Source organism: Medicago sativa, chromosome 5 (assembly GCF_051527215.1).
Source record: "Medicago sativa cultivar Bolivia chromosome 5, Bolivia_mono, whole genome shotgun sequence".
Lineage (NCBI taxonomy): Eukaryota > Viridiplantae > Streptophyta > Magnoliopsida > Fabales > Fabaceae > Medicago > Medicago sativa.
In genome coordinates, this window is record NC_140753.1 from 36,761,173 (window position 1) to 36,777,247 (window position 16,075).

Consider the following 16,075-nt stretch of genomic DNA (forward strand, 5'->3'; position numbering starts at 1 on the left):
TGGCAATCCTCTGAAGATTGCCTCTAAGAAGAGAAAGTCCAAGAAAGCTACTTCAGAAGCTGATGAAGGTGAAGCTTCTGAACCAAAGCCTAAGGAGGCTAAGAAAGAAAAAGCTGCTATTCAAGTCAATGTTGTTGGTCCCGCTCTGCCAACTATACAAGAAGAAGTTGAAGACTTAGAGCCAGTGAAGGTTCTTGAGAAGAGAATAAGGGGAAGTAAATCTGTTGGTTCTTCAGGATCTATACATGCTCAAGCAAAGAAGAAGAAATGAACTGTAGCGCCCTATTTCTATTAAAGCGATAAAACACGCGAATATAACAAATATTCAAGAGATAGACGCTACGTCTCATCTAAACAACAACCAGCATGCATATATAATAATATCTTAACAGTCACAGCGGAATACAAACATATATCTCCATCAATACATATGCCATGGTCAAATAACATCAACATAAAATTCTCCAAATCTCAACAATGAGTACATCTCAAAATAAAATAATCCAACAAAACTAGGACACCGACTCGACCTAATCAGAGCCTTAGACTACGACGTCAAAATGATTGCGGAGATAACTCCCACTATCCAAACATCCACCAAGCAACTCACCAAGCGACTAGTCATGCACAACGTCTACCCATCCATATAGACAGGTAGGCGGTCGAAACCACTGGGGGTAAGCATTACATTAATCATAATCAACAGATAAAAACATAGCATTCAAGGATTCATACATATCACATATACATAACCATCCCTCCTAGAATACTAGCATCATATGATTATTATCCCCCATTACTTGCACCTCAAGCTATCACATTATCATCATAGCATAACAGACATATCTAATCTTTAATCAAGTCAATAACAAGAGTTCATCATTTATCAACATCAATCAAGGAAAGGATTACTCACCTCATTCTTCACTTAGCATACTTGACTCAACAAGTAAAATTCATCATTTCAAAGTTATAAGAAAATACTCATCATCATCAAAGAAATCACCACATCATATGTATTTACATATACAATTCTCACATCATCATTATTATCAAAATATCTATCATCAAATAGGTTCACCAAGTGTATAAGTACAAGAAAGTGAGACATGCAATTAGAACATAGTTCAATTATTCACAACCTTCAACAAAATCCACCAATGTACATATACACCAATCCACACAATCACAACATTCACCAAATTTCGCCAATACACAAATTCTTCAAGTCACATATTCGATTATGTCACAACTCATCAACCATTAAATTCCAAATGTCACAAGTATGCATTCATCAAACACACTTATCATCAACAATCACCATTCACATACAACAACAAGATAACATTTCAATATGCAATCACTACTACAAAATATATATTTTACATCATGGGGGTTTTAGTTTTCACATCAGTCGCAAAATAACTGAAGGGAAACATACACACTGTGAGTTTTTACATCAGTTGATATATGCACATGAGGGGAATTCTTAGTAGCATGTACCATTTACATCAGTGGATATTTGGAATGAAGGGAAAAAAACGCGGTGGCATTTTCGCAATTTGAGCGAAAGCTTTGTCTATTTTTTTTCACATCAGTGGTTTGAACGGACTGAAGGAAAAAACAAACTTTTACTTTGACCAATCCATTCATCTATCTAATTCACTTTCCCTTCCTCATTTTTCACTATCGTAATCTCCTTTCAATCTCACTCTCACCGTCCAAGCTCACCAATATCGTTTCAATCTCAGTTCCAATTGCAATCACAGTTCCCAATCTATCGTCCAAGCTCACCATCTATCGTTTCAATCTCAATTCCAATCACCAGCACAGCCTCACTTGGATTTTGTTAGGGTTCCAATCACCACCGTGAACCGCCACACTTCTCCGCCGTATCAATCATCGCAAGGTACGTCTCCTCTGTTGCAGAATACATATCAAACCCTAATTTATTTTCTCGTCCCCAATTTCGTTTTTATTTCCGTACCTGGACCCAATCTTTCATGAAATTCTCATAATTCTCTAATTGCTTGTTCAATTCACGTCGTAGATAGTAAAGTTGGTTAATTGATAAAAGGTGATTTTTTTAATAGAGAAATCTTTTCATAATTTTTGTTTTTTGAATGTTAATTGTTTTTCATTGTTCATGTTGTTTGATTCTGTACATTAGAATCAACAAAAAGAGAAAGCGATGATATCAAATTTGCAAATTAGTTAGTTGAGTAAGATTAAATACATGATTTGGGAAGCAGCGGCAGTGAGAGTGAGAAAAGGCGAAGAGAGTACCTGATTCATTGATTCAATTAAGATACTAGCTAGAGTATAGAAGTAGTAGTTAAATAAAATGAATGAATTGAATTGAAATCTGCTTGCTTACATGTAGTAGTAATAATAATACAACAGAGGTGGTGGTGGAGGAGGAGATGTTGATGATACCAAGAAAACCCATAATCATCATCTTCTTCTTCTTGGAATTCATTTTGATGATAAGGAAAATGAGAAACTCATGTAGTAGCAGGACAAACACAGGGACGGGCGGTTTACACGATCAAAAACCGAATAACAGACATACTTTAATTAATTAATTAATTAATATGCTTTTCATTTATATACCAAATGTATAAAGAAAACATTTTACCAAAAAAAGAGAGATTAAGAATGCATTATTGGTTGGATTTTTTTTCATTTACAATTTTGCTTATTTTTTAAACTATAATATTAATAAAGACAAAAAAACATTTTTAACTAACAACCATACATGTTTACCTCTATCTATTAAACACTTCATTTTATATAAATTTTTCTATCTCTTTCTCTCTTTCAAGGCATCGAATATTTTGGATATTCATAAAGATCTCAAATTAATCATTATTTTGGTGGAAAAAATGTAGAGACGACCAATATGTTTATTATTAATATTCATCCATGAATCGAACTCATGTTCTCTTCAACCATTCGCTCTTAAATCATTTTTTCAATATAGTTTGTTTTCAATTTTACTATCAATGATTTTTTTTCCCTTTTTTCTCTCACTTGGATATGTAAGCCTTCTTCTTCTTAACTTCTCTTCAAGGTTTCCATCCCTTCTGAGTTTTCTCCGATCGATTTTGTGTTATTTTGTGTTCCTTCGTAAGATCTGTTTGAAATCCATGTTATAGGTTTTGTATAGCTTAATTGTTTATACGCATGATTCCTGAACACAATCTTTTGTATGAACACAATCGTTGATACGAATCTGAACACAATTGTTTATACGCATGTTATATACGAATCTTTTGTTCATCACAAAATTCATCAGATCCATACTCAAAACGTTGGTTATTATTTGTAATATATGATTCAATTCAATTTCTGGTGATAGATTCCGATTTATTTGAAACTTAAAACAATAATAATAAATTGTGCAATTTTAAATTTAAAACAAGCAAGGTTAGAAAATTGTGCTCTTAATTCATTTATTATTATTTTCCCTCATTTTATTTCAATTCACGAGTTTGCTTATTTCTGTGATATGGATTTGTATACCATTTTTTGAACGGAAAATTGTATACCTTTGTTGTGTGTTTTGAGTTCCATTTATGCTTTCAATTTGGCATCGCATGTTTCTGAGCTTTCCAATTTCTGGAAAAAAGTATTAATACGAACTCTTCATTGCTGAATAGAGTTAGAAACATGTGAGATATACAATGTGAGTTTTGTTCTTTCAACTAGATTTTATTACGCGCAAGAGTTAAAAATCGAATATGTGACTATATACACACATGTTTTAAGTTCATGGACCAATCCGGTGTTTATATTTTAACATTATTATTTCTAACAGATAAGCATCTATGTACAATGTTTTTTTGCACTTATAGATCAGTGTCATGAAACACACACTTACACACACTCTTTTGTTCTTGTTCTAAAACTCTCTCCCCCAGAAATAGAAAAAGAAAGAAAGAGAAAAACAGTGTGTTTGTTTCAGAACAGAATCTCCTTCACTGCACCTTTTTCCCTTGCTTTCTTCACCTTTTTCTTAAGGTCAGGTCCTCTTTTTATCACTATTTTTAATTAATCAATCACACTCATTATCATTATTTTTTATTATATTATTAAATATACTATATATTATTATATTATATGCTACAAAAAGCTTAGGAATTCAATGTGTATGTATGTAAATCCATGTGCTTACATACATTCTTCTCCACTACTACCATTCACACCACTGATTTCACTCCTAATCTTAGCCGTTAAGTTTATTTACACACTCCACATACCTTTTTCTTAACTACTTTCCTTTTTCAAGCTGAAAGTTTTTTTTTTATGACTCTAGTTTTCTTAAAGTTATTATTTTCAGCATTATCTCTCAAACAACTTATTCACTTTCTAAAGTAAGTTCACTGTACAAGATTAAAGAGTAAAAGGTTTTGCCAGTGATTGTGATAATTGTATCTGATAATTGGTTTATAGTCTCACTGTTGTCAATCACACTCTCCAATTAAGCATTCTGACATTTGTAATCTTTAATTCTGTATTGCAAGGCAATTTTGGCACCATCAATTTTGACTCTATCTATTCTTGTGCATATACTGTGAAGATCATGATGTTTAAGTTTCATTGTTTGACCACTGCCAATTATCATTATTATGGCTTAAAACACTTTCCCTTCCTCACTCTTGGTTTCATTTTTGTAGATTTCGTTTAATTTGACCGTCCTTCTCAATTTACAAAAAATTCTTCTCGATCGAGCACTACCTGTACGAGAAAGGAGTATCAGTGATCTTCATCGTCCTTATATTCTCACATCAAGCAAGTATCAACTCAGATAAGGTTTGTGTTTTTTCTTCTTCTTACTTCACCATGTATGTTGGAGCAGTTACCCATGTTCAAGGAAATCGAATACCTTGTGTGTTTCAAGTATTGCTTACAAACTGTTCGACGTAATGTCTCTGTTACTAATTTAATTACTAAGAACAATCAATGCTCCATTTCTTTGAGTCCCACCATTGTTGTGCTTACAAAGTGTTCGACGTAATGTCATTGTAAACTTTGAATGTGAGCTATAACTGTTCTGTGCTTTCACGGGTAATTAAAATTCTTAGCACAACAGACAATGAACTTATGTGCTTGTTGTGTTAAAATGTGGGAGATGATGTCAAAGTTTAGTTGAAATTAGCAAATATGCCATGTCAAAGTTTATTTTGCATATTTTCAGTTTGGACAACATTCACTCATTCAAGATACGTATCCACCAGTCAAGGTTCACGACTTCGATGAAAGAGAATTTTTTTATTGGATTAGTTTGAAATTTGAAAAGAAAACTAGTAAAGATGTATCAATTTAGATTAGAAGCTCCATTGTGGTAGAAATTTGTTTCTTTACTTATTGGATTTTTGTACTGTGATCCTTACTCTTTGTTTTTGATTGTCACATTGTGAATCTCGGATGCTCCTTGATTGCTGATATTGTTTATTATTACGTGACGATATCCAGCTCAATTCTCTCTTTTGGTTGATGCTGATGTTAGGGGATTTACTGCCCCACGTTTAGTTTGTCTTCTTTTTCAGGCTTCGACCCTATGTAATTAAAAAAAAACTTAGCCACCATACTCAATGACAGTTTTTACGTGTCATCTAAGAGATTTCTAGCTAGTAGTAATCTCGTACCTCCGCGTAAGTAGTTACGTAGCTTAAGCACCAAGTTTTTTACTTGGTCAAACTCCAAGTCTTCTAAGTTCTAATAGTTATGTAGGCATCACAATTCCTTGATTCGGTGTGTGTTCATTTTCAGTGCGTCATTATGGATCGTAGTTGGATGAGAGCTAATCGATTAAGTGAAGAGTTTGATAATGGAGTTGAAGAAAATCTTCCAAACAATGATGGACTTTTCCCGTGTCCTTGTGTTTCTTGTGCGAATCGGGAGCCAAACATTATGAAGGAAGAAATAAGGGGCCATCTAGCTTGGAACGGGATTTGTCAAACTTATACACAATGGATATGGCACGGTGAAGCAATACTGCCAAGTGTATCCCAAAGAGAGAACGTTAGTGTAGATATGGATGATCGACTGGAAGACATGATACACGATATTGGAGAAGAATCTTTTAAGAGAGCGCATATGTACGATACTTTATGTAAAAACAAGGAAGAACCTTTGTATCTGGGATGCACAAAGTTTACACGTTTGTCAGCCATTTTAAAATTGTTTAATTTGAAGGCAAAAAATGGATGGAGTGATAAAAGTTTCACTGAATTGCTTCGGTTGTTGACAGAAATGCTTCCGGAAGGTAACACAATGCCGAATCGTTATTACGAGGCCAAAAAAATATTGTGTCCGATGGGTATGGAGTATGTAAAAATACACGCATGCCCAAATGACTGCATCTTATATAGAAAAGAGTTTGAAAAACATGATCATTGTCCGAAGTGCAAGGTGTCACGCTACAAAAAGAAAGACGATGATTCCAGTGATGATGCGAGCACAAAGGGTCCTCCTGCCAAAGTGTTTTGGTACCTACCAATAATTTCAAGGTTCAAGAGATTGTTCTCTAATCCAAAGGACGCAAAGAACCTTAGATGGCATGCAGATGAAGGAAAACGTGACGGAAAAATTCGCCATGTAGCTGATTCTTTGCAATGGAAGAAAATCGATTCTTTGTTTTCAACTTTTGGCGAAGAGAAAAGAAACCTTAGACTTGGACTTGCTACTGATGGAATGAATCCATATGGTAATCTAAGTAGTAAACATACTTCATGGCCCGTTCTCTTGATAATTTACAACCTACCTCCGTGGTTGTGCATGAAGCGTAAATATATTATGTTATTGATGATGATTTCGGGCCCATATCAACCAGGTAATGACATAGATGTTTATCTAAGTCCATTGATTGATGATTTAAGACTGTTATGGGAAGAAGGAGTTAATGCTCTTGACGCGTACTCCGGTGAACATTTCAATATGCGTGCCATGTTGTTTTGCACCATCAACGACTTTCCAGCATATGGTAATTTGAGTGGGTACACAATTAAAGGGCATAAAGCGTGCCCTATATGCGAGGATGAAACATGTTTTCATCAACTGCATCATGGAAGCAAGACTGTTTATCTTGGGCATCGAAAATTTCTAAACCGTTATCATCCATATCGTAAGATGAGGAAAGCTTTCAATGGTAAACCTGAGTTTGGTTTTGCTCCAAAGCCCTTGACCGGAGAGGAAGTTTATCAACGACAACAAAATGTGGAGGTTACCTTTGGAAAGCAAAAAAAGAAGCCTGTTGTGAAAAATATATGGAAAAAGAGGTCGGTGTTCTTTGAGCTTCCATATTGGTCTAGTCTTGATGTAAGACATTGTATTGATGTGATGCATGTAGAGAAAAATGTTTGTGATAGTATAGTTGGAACACTTCTCGACATTAAAGGCAAGACGAAAGATAGTTTAAATGCTCGTCTAGATTTGATGGAGATGGGTATAAGGCAGCAGTTAAATCCACAACAAAGAGGTAACAGAACATTTTTACCTCCAGCATGTCACACTTTGTCTAAGAAAGAGAAAAGAAGTTTTTGTGAGTGTTTACAAGGTATCAAAGTGTCGCAAGGTTACTCATCAAATATCAAGAGGCTTGTAGCAATGGATGATCTCAAGGTAACTGGCTTAAAATCTCATGACTCTCATGTTTTGATGCAACAATTACTACCGGTGGCTATTCGTGGAATATTGCCTAACAAAGTTAGGATAACTATAACTAAGCTGTGTTTATTCTTCAATGCAATATGTAGTAAAGTCATTGATCCATTGAAGTTAGACGAGTTGGAACATGAGGCTGCAATTATCTTATGTCAATTGGAGATGTATTTTCCTCCTTCATTTTTTGACATTATGGAACACTTGATTGTTCATTTGGTGAGGGAGATTAGACACTGTGGTCCAGTTTATTTAAGATGGATGTATCCGGTTGAGCGGTGCATGAAGATCTTGAAAGGGTATACGATGAATCTACACCGTCCAGAAGCATCAATTGTTGAAAGGTACATTGCAGAAGAAGGTATTGAGCATTGTTCAGACTATTTATCAAATGTGGATTCTATAGGAGTTCCCAAGTCTTGTCATGATGAAAGTTGTGAAGGTACGGGACAAGGTTTAAATGTTAAGACCATGTTTTGGGATGTGATCCATCCAGCACATTTGTTTATATTGAATAACACTGATGAAGTTCAACCTCACTTATCTACTCACAAAAATATTGTAAAGAGTAATTACCCCAAGATGAATGAGAAAGGGTTGTTAAGAGAGCATAATAAGAGTTTTTCCGATTGGTTTACAGAAAGATTTGCTAATGATGAAAGTGCCTCTGATACAATTAAATGGTTGGCACGTGCACCTAAGTTTAACATTATAACTTGGAGTGCATATGATATTAATAAAACTACATTTTATACAAAAGCAAAGGATGATAAAAGTACAATGCAAAATAGTGGGGTTATGGTTGTGGCTGAATCGATGCACTTCTCAAGTTCCAAAGATAAAAACCCTATAATGGCATCTACACCATACTATGGGGTAATTGAAGAGATTTGGGAGCTTGATTATACTTTATTTACAGTGCCTATATTTAAATGCAAATGGATTGATATTAACAATGGTGTAAGAATTGATCAATTAGGATATACACTAGTTGATCTTTCCAAGGCAGCTTATAGGGACGAACCCTTCATTATGGCATCCCAAGCAAAACAAGTGTTTTATGTCACGGATCCTTCTAACAAAAGGTGGTCAGTGGTTCTACAAACAAAAAATACTCATGGTAGTGATGAAACTCTTGATATCCCTGAGATTCCTTCTTCCTCAACAAATGTTACTACATCTATTGATGAGAACGAAGTAGACGATGTGCACGCTACTCGTTCGGATCATGAAGAAGGGATATGGGAGGACTAATAAGGTTTTAATTTTTATTAATAGCTCTGCCTCCTGTGCTAACTGGCTGCTGCCTTGCTGTTGTGCTGCTGTTTTCCCGTCCCAGCAGTGTTGGTCTCGCCTGGGCAGCTTTGTTGTCCTGCTGTCTGCACAGGTCCAGCAGCTAGTGATGCTATCTGCGCCAGTCCTAGCAGCAATTTTGGGAGGTTTTTTGGGTTACAGGTTGCCTGTTTTGAGGCTCGGATATGGCACTGAATTTTGATGGTCCTTATTAGATTTCAGATTCATATCTTTTGCCATCTTTTGGGGTTGTGTGGTGTTTAGTCTTTGTTGTTTTTCTTCCGTTTCTTTTATGGTTGGTTGTTGGTGGTTTGTTTTTGCTGGGTGATGTAACGCTTATAGGCGGCATCTTGTAGTCCGTTTCTTTTGGTAAATGAATGCAATGAATTGAGTTAAATAGATACATGGCTGATTCAACCAACATTGAGTTAAAAATCTGTGTATGTGTACATGTTTTAAAATCTGTGTATGTTTTCCATTTTTTGTCAACAGATACATGGCTGATTCAGCATTGAGTTAAAAATCTGTGTATGTGTACATGTTTTAAAATCTGTGTATGTTTTCCTTTTTTGTCAACAGATACATGGCTGATTCAACCAACATTCTTCTTTCGTCTAGTGAAATTCCAAAAAGAAATGTTAGAGGTGCCACCAAGATGAAAAATATGACCAAAGTTCTGAAATCCGGTGTGAAACCAATGGTCAACTTTAATCTAGAAACTGGGAGGTGTTATGGTCCAAATTCTGCAGAGTTTAGGAGTTATGCAGCATTTCTTGCTCGAAGTAAGTGTAGTATTTTAATAGATGATTGGAGAGCGGTTGATGCAAGCACAAAAGATGCAATTTGGGTTGATCTTCAGGTATTATAGTTGTATTTTTAATTCAGCATTTACTATTTAATTATTGTATCTATTGATCTTTAGGTACTAACTCCAAATATTTGATGTATATAGAAGCATTTTGTTATTCCAGAAAGTGATGATCCAAAAAATGATCCATTGAAGAAAAGATGGATGGTGTTTTTGGGGGCGCGGTGGAACGGGTTTAAGGCACAACTCACATCGGAATATATTACACATCCCAATCCCGAACGCCCTCCTCCGTATGTTACATATCCTTTTATTAAAGAACATATATGGAAGAGGTTCCTCGAGTCTCAAAATACCGATGAATTTAAGGTTTGTAGTAATTATATTTGATTTTTTATTGTACATTTTTTTAATTTAATCAAATCAATTTAGTAATGATTTTTTTTATGATAGGCAAAAAGTCAAAAGGGTAGGGAGTGTGTGGCTAAAAATATTTATAGACATACATTATCTCGTGGAGGATATGAACTGCTTCAGGAGAAAATGATGAAGGAAAAGAGAAAAGTGCTAGAAGAATCAGGAGATGTAGATGATATATTAAGTGATGATCTAAGTCTATCTCCTCCGTCACGTCATGATACATGGAAGAGAGCAAGACAAAAGAAAGGGGGAGAGTATACATCAGAGGCTGCAAAAGTTGTTGCTGACAAAATTGTAAGTTAGTGATTTTATGTAACAATGATTAGTGTTCATAGTTAACATAAACTTCAAACTCAGGTTCTCTATAGCTTATGACAGAATAGTAGCTATATAATTGGTTGTGTGAAACAGAGTGTTTGCAACAAATTTTAATTCTTGACTGGTTCGGTAAACCTTCTCTGTAGTTTGAAAAGAATCACATTGTGTAGTACTTTTCGTAAAGTACCTTTCATTTATAAAAAACTGAATTTACTGAATTTTATGTAGGATTCTCTAGTTGAAGAGATTGCCAAAGGCACCTTTGTTCCACAAGGACGTGACGATATCTTAACAAGGGCAATTGGGACGAAAGAGCATGGTGGTCGTGTTCGTGGTGTTGGACCTGGTTACACTCTGAGCAATTACTTTGGAAGGTCTTCACGCCTTACCCAAACCATAGATGTTAACCAGCATCTCTCACAACTTCAAACAAATCTGGAAAGACAACTTAAAGAAAAATTTGATGCACAATTTGAAGAAAAGATGACCGTCGAACGTGAGTTGATGCAACAAGCATTTTTGGAAAAACTTAAGACTATGGGTTTCTCCCAAACCTTGCAAACAAATGAAGAAATTGAGCATAGTAGTCCTGAAAAAGTTGTTGTGCGTGGAAGCACAAAAGGTTCTTGTACCGCTGCACAAGAAAATTACAAGGAGGACTTGACCATCGACAATGTTCAAAAATTGTTGTGCATGATTTTGAGAAGTGAAGAAGATATACACATACCATTAGAACATGAGCCAAATACCGCAAGGTTTTTTATTCCAGCAAGTTGTATTAGACAGTTGTTGGTGGGTAATGCTTGGCTTGACTTTTCTATTCTACAACTTTGGTGCACGTAAGTACATTTTCTTTTATACTATTATCAATATGGATTAGTAGTATATCCACAATTCAATATTTAAGTGTTAATTTTAAATTTGTCTAGGTGTATGCATCGTCTCTGTATCTCGACAAATAGATCGAAAGTGTTTGGGATTTTGGACCCAGTATGCTTGGATTTTAATCCAAAAGATCATAATACTAAAACTAAAGTTCAGGGACACATACAAACTAGGTTGCGTGATTTGAACAAAGTGTGTTACTTAGCACCATATCTATATAAGTAAGTATATATTTAAATTATTTTTCTTATTTATCTTTGATAGCTTAAACCTTAATAATTGTTCTTCTACGTGTGCAGAAGACACTGGCAGTTTATAATTATTTGTCCCAAGGACAATAGTTTAGTTGTCCTTTGTTCAATGCACCAAGATCTTAATGAAGCAATGATTAAGATTGTTTCAAAGTAAGTGTATATTTTACGTTGCATTTGATATATTACTTCCTACAACACTAAAATGTATAACTTTGATGATTTTTTTAATTTGGTTAACATATAGAGCTTTAGAGGTTCATCAACTTGCTCAGGGCAATAGAAAGAAGGTTAAATGGTTTCGTCCCAAAGTAAGTATGGTTCTTGTTTATCCTTAATTGTTCCCTGTATATTTTCCGTATGATTGTTTCTTGTATTAAAAGTGGAATGTGTTTGAAAATAAGACTAAACTCAAATTATTTAGAAAGGGTAGTCTGGTAAAGTAAAAAAATTCACTGAGGTAGGTAGACTTAGCTTGATTACATTGGAACAGTTGTCCCATACAGAACAGAGTTAGATCTAGGATTCCATTACATGGACTCACATGCTTCTGCTTATAAAAAGCTGGAGAATATGTGCCTTTTTTACACTACTTAACCAATAATTCTTTTGTATAATACCTTCATGAATAGATACTGTTGTAAACTCAAGTCATTATAGAATGATAGATAATAAACTATTTTTTTTATATGAACTAATCACTTTATAAAAATGGCCATTCATTTGTAGCCAAGAAAGCAACCCAATGGCAATGATTGTGGATACTATGTGATGAAGAATATGCTAGATATCATCTCTGCTAATATTACTAAGTCTTGGATGGAGGTATTTTAATTTTACGATAACATGTTTATACTATATGTATTGTCAAATATAAACATATCCTTATTAATATTAATTACTTATATTAACCTACACATTGTAGGTCTTCAATGATCCAACGCCATTAACTGATGATGACTTATATGATTTGCGAAACCAATGGGCAACTTGTTTTCTTGACTTGTATAAGGCTTAGGATTTACATGGTATGTTTCAAAGCCAATCTCATAATTTGACATTTGTAGAGAGTAGAATTTTGAACGGACTTGTATCTGTCTTAATGTGTGGTGGTTTTGGTGTGTCAAGTGCGTCTGCAGTTGAGATAACTTTTTCAATTGATTTTTTTTTTGTAGCTGAAAATTGATTCTGTTGTGGCTGAGATGAGACATTGCCGATGCTTACGACTGATATGAGATGAGATGCTTTTTGCAGCTGAAGTTTAGCGTATTTACGATGATGATTCTGTTGTGGATTATTTTTTGTTTGAAATTTCTACTTAAGTTGTTGGATTATTTCTACCTATATTGTATTCAGATGCCTCTTTTGTAGCTTGGAATATTGACGTGGAAAATTGAGGATTGATTATGTAATATCCAATTAGATAATATAACTCTTTTTTTGCATTAAAATTATCCATAATTTGTTTTCATTTTATTACTATAAAAAAAAAAAACAGGGGTCAAGCTTATTTGATAAGCCATTTAAAAAAAATTAAAAAAAAAATTATTTCACTACAGTGGATTTGAAAAAACTGATGTGAAATATACGTATTTAACTTCAGTGTCGAACGTACAACTGATGTGAAAACTGTTGGGTTAATTTTCAAAGTGCGTCTATTACATCAGTGCAAGCGGACCTGATGTAGAAATTCAATATTTCACATCAGTTGCAACCTGACGTGAAAGGATACTAACTTACCACATCATATCAGTTTACATCGGTTACAAACTGATGTAAAAAGTCAATTCCAACTGATGTAAAAACTAATTTCTGTAGTAGTGAATGCGCCTACACTCGACACATATATGCATGTGGTACCATAACAACAATCATTAGATGCCAACCACACATCTATGTAAGAGTACACCTCCTCTTACATGTAAGAGTACACCTCCTCTTACAACAACTATGTAAAAGTACACCTCCTTTTACATTTCAACATATGACTCAATATGATATGATGCATGGACATACAACAATGACCTGATAATGCGCAACTTCACCATAACAACGACAATGTAAAAGTACACCTCCAATTACATTGACTACCTCAACAACGTTGCATTATTAAGTATACATGTCCACACAGTCAACAATCATAATTCACATAAGAGTCATCATCACATAAATCATCATCAACTACACAATATCCCACAACAATCCCACATACTTCTCATAAACCAAGCAAAGTAGAATAATACAACATTTATGATAAACATCATATTCAACCTTCAACAATCATCCACATATCCTCAATTAATCATATAAAACCATTCACAAAAGATTTGCCAAGTAATTGGACTTCAAGATTATTTTCGACAAGTTCGTCTCTAGTTTCACCATTTCAAACTAATTGGAGCAATTAAACCAAAACCAAGTAAACAAGATTCAATGCCTCAACTAAGTATACCTCTAGGCTACTTATAAGTACAGTAGAGGATACAATTACGTTTCACCAGCCAAATGCGATGAAATCATGAAAATCACAAAATTCGTCTCACTTTATCATTTTTCAAGAAATTTCCATTTTCCAATCAAAACAAGTTAGATCCATCACATCATAGTTAAAATATCATTAAACACCTTAATTGAACTCATAAAACTCAAGTTTGAAGTTAAGAAACATTCCATAAAGTTTGGGTTGACTTAGAAATAGTTATGCGGGATTTTCGTAAAATTTCCCTAAGACATCCTTGGAGTATTTTCCTCATAACTCACAAACCAAAAATCATTTTCAAGTCAAACCAAAAGACGCAAGAACATAGAACATGCGTGTTGTCTGAACAGTAGCTTCTGAAGAACAGTGCTTCTGAACAATAGCGCTTCTGAATAGTGCTTCTGAACAGTAGCGCTTCTGAACAGTAGCAGATTTTCAACCTTCACGTTTTCGTGCATAAAAATCAAACCGTTAATCCGTTTTCGACGCCGTTTTCGCCTATACGCTCCTGACACTTAGCTCTATCATAATCTATAGAAAAATTCAAGTTTCAACCATCCCAAAATCATTTCTCCGAAACCTCACATAATCATTTTTTTTGCAAAAACGCTTAAACACTGACATTTCACACGAAAAACCCGTTTTCTCCCAAACAACTCGACTAACACAATCACAATATGAAAACAGAAATTCTACCAATTCCAATTCATCCAAAAACATCAAAAACTCAGTCAACAACCTCATATATCAAAATTTCATTTGGGTCCTTCACATGAACAACTTAACACAAACTTCACCAATTTGAACAACAACAACAAATCCCATCATAATTCATCATTTCAATGATACCCATTGCATCAATTCATCAACAACATATGTTAAAACGACAACAACAACATTTGAACATGAATTCATCAACAATTCAACAACCACAACTTCATTCATCATCAATTTCATACAAAAACATATCATGTTCATATCTACCCATTTTGACATACAAATTCAACAACAACACAATTAACATTCAATTCATGCATATAATCATGTCAACAAAATTAAGCATGAAATTCTACAACCAAAATCAAATTAAGCACTTAACCACAATTATACAAAGAATTGGAGTAGAATTAAACTAAAGGATTATGATTAAAGCCTAACCCCCTTACCTCAATTCTTCTCAACACCAACTAAGGCTTCACTTTAGATCCAATCCTAGCTCCAATCCTTGAAGCTTGACCTCCCTCTAGCCTTATCTAGATCTCCTCTTCAAACCCTTGTCTTCTCTCTATCTCTATCTCTATCTCTTCTCAATTGAAAATGAAAAATGTTGGCAAAAACCCTATTTCCTCTACCAACTAGAGCTTATATAGGTTCCATCTAATTGGGCTCAACTCACAACATCTAAATGGGCCTAACCCATTTCTATTCTAACCAAAAATGTTACTACTCACTTAACGGTAAAATGTAATACTAACGGTCACCTACTGGTAATAAAATAATTACTACACTCCCTCTAGCACTTAGTAAAATAACCACTCTCACTAAGCACTAAAAATAATTCTCAACGCAATTACTAAATTACCCCTACTCTCAAAATGACCAAAATACCCCTAAGTCCAAAATGACTAAAATACCCTTCTAACACCGAATTCTACAATTCCCAACCAAAAATACACACAGAGGCAAATAATCACATATGAGCACATATAACACACTTAAAAGCAATTAAATAAATAATAAAATAAATCTAGCTAAAAATCGGGCTGTTACAAGAACCCCTGTGAAGAAAATGAAGGAATCTCAATATGTGTTGCAAGAAGAAGAAGAAGAAGAAGTTGAAGCTGCTGAGTTGGTTACAAGGGAGGTAAGAAACAAGAAAGCTGCTGAATACTCACTTCTACAACACGCTCAGCACATTGCAAGTGAAATTGATGTTCCTGCTGCAAGCTTGATAAG

At 34.5% G+C, this 16,075-nt stretch overlaps 2 protein-coding genes across 5 annotated transcripts; both read left to right on the forward strand.

The window, feature by feature from the left end:
• The first annotated feature begins 1,678 nt into the window (after nucleotides 1-1,678).
• Nucleotides 1,679-9,349, forward strand: LOC146922066 (uncharacterized). The gene is made up of 3 exons (XM_085715192.1): nucleotides 1,679-1,909; nucleotides 4,680-4,815; nucleotides 5,776-9,349. Exon 3 carries the CDS (start codon nucleotides 5,785-5,787, stop codon nucleotides 8,917-8,919), a length of 3,135 nt encoding a protein of 1,044 aa, XP_085571318.1. The 5' UTR covers nucleotides 1,679-1,909; nucleotides 4,680-4,815; nucleotides 5,776-5,784; the 3' UTR covers nucleotides 8,920-9,349.
• LOC146922067 (uncharacterized) lies at nucleotides 1,679-13,091 on the forward strand. 4 transcript variants are annotated; one of them, XM_085715193.1, is made up of 12 exons: nucleotides 1,679-1,909; nucleotides 4,680-4,815; nucleotides 9,538-9,817; nucleotides 9,911-10,135; nucleotides 10,220-10,480; nucleotides 10,733-11,343; nucleotides 11,434-11,610; nucleotides 11,689-11,793; nucleotides 11,888-11,951; nucleotides 12,370-12,465; nucleotides 12,566-12,668; nucleotides 12,816-13,091. In XM_085715193.1, exons 3-11 carry the CDS (start codon nucleotides 9,542-9,544, stop codon nucleotides 12,656-12,658), a joined length of 1,908 nt encoding a protein of 635 aa, XP_085571319.1. In that variant the 5' UTR covers nucleotides 1,679-1,909; nucleotides 4,680-4,815; nucleotides 9,538-9,541; the 3' UTR covers nucleotides 12,659-12,668; nucleotides 12,816-13,091. The 4 variants fall into 4 exon arrangements, with proteins under 4 accessions (XP_085571319.1, XP_085571321.1, XP_085571320.1 ...); XM_085715195.1 differs by lacking the exon at nucleotides 9,538-9,817; XM_085715194.1 differs by lacking the exon at nucleotides 4,680-4,815.
• Nucleotides 13,092-16,075: the final 2,984 nt, after the last annotated feature.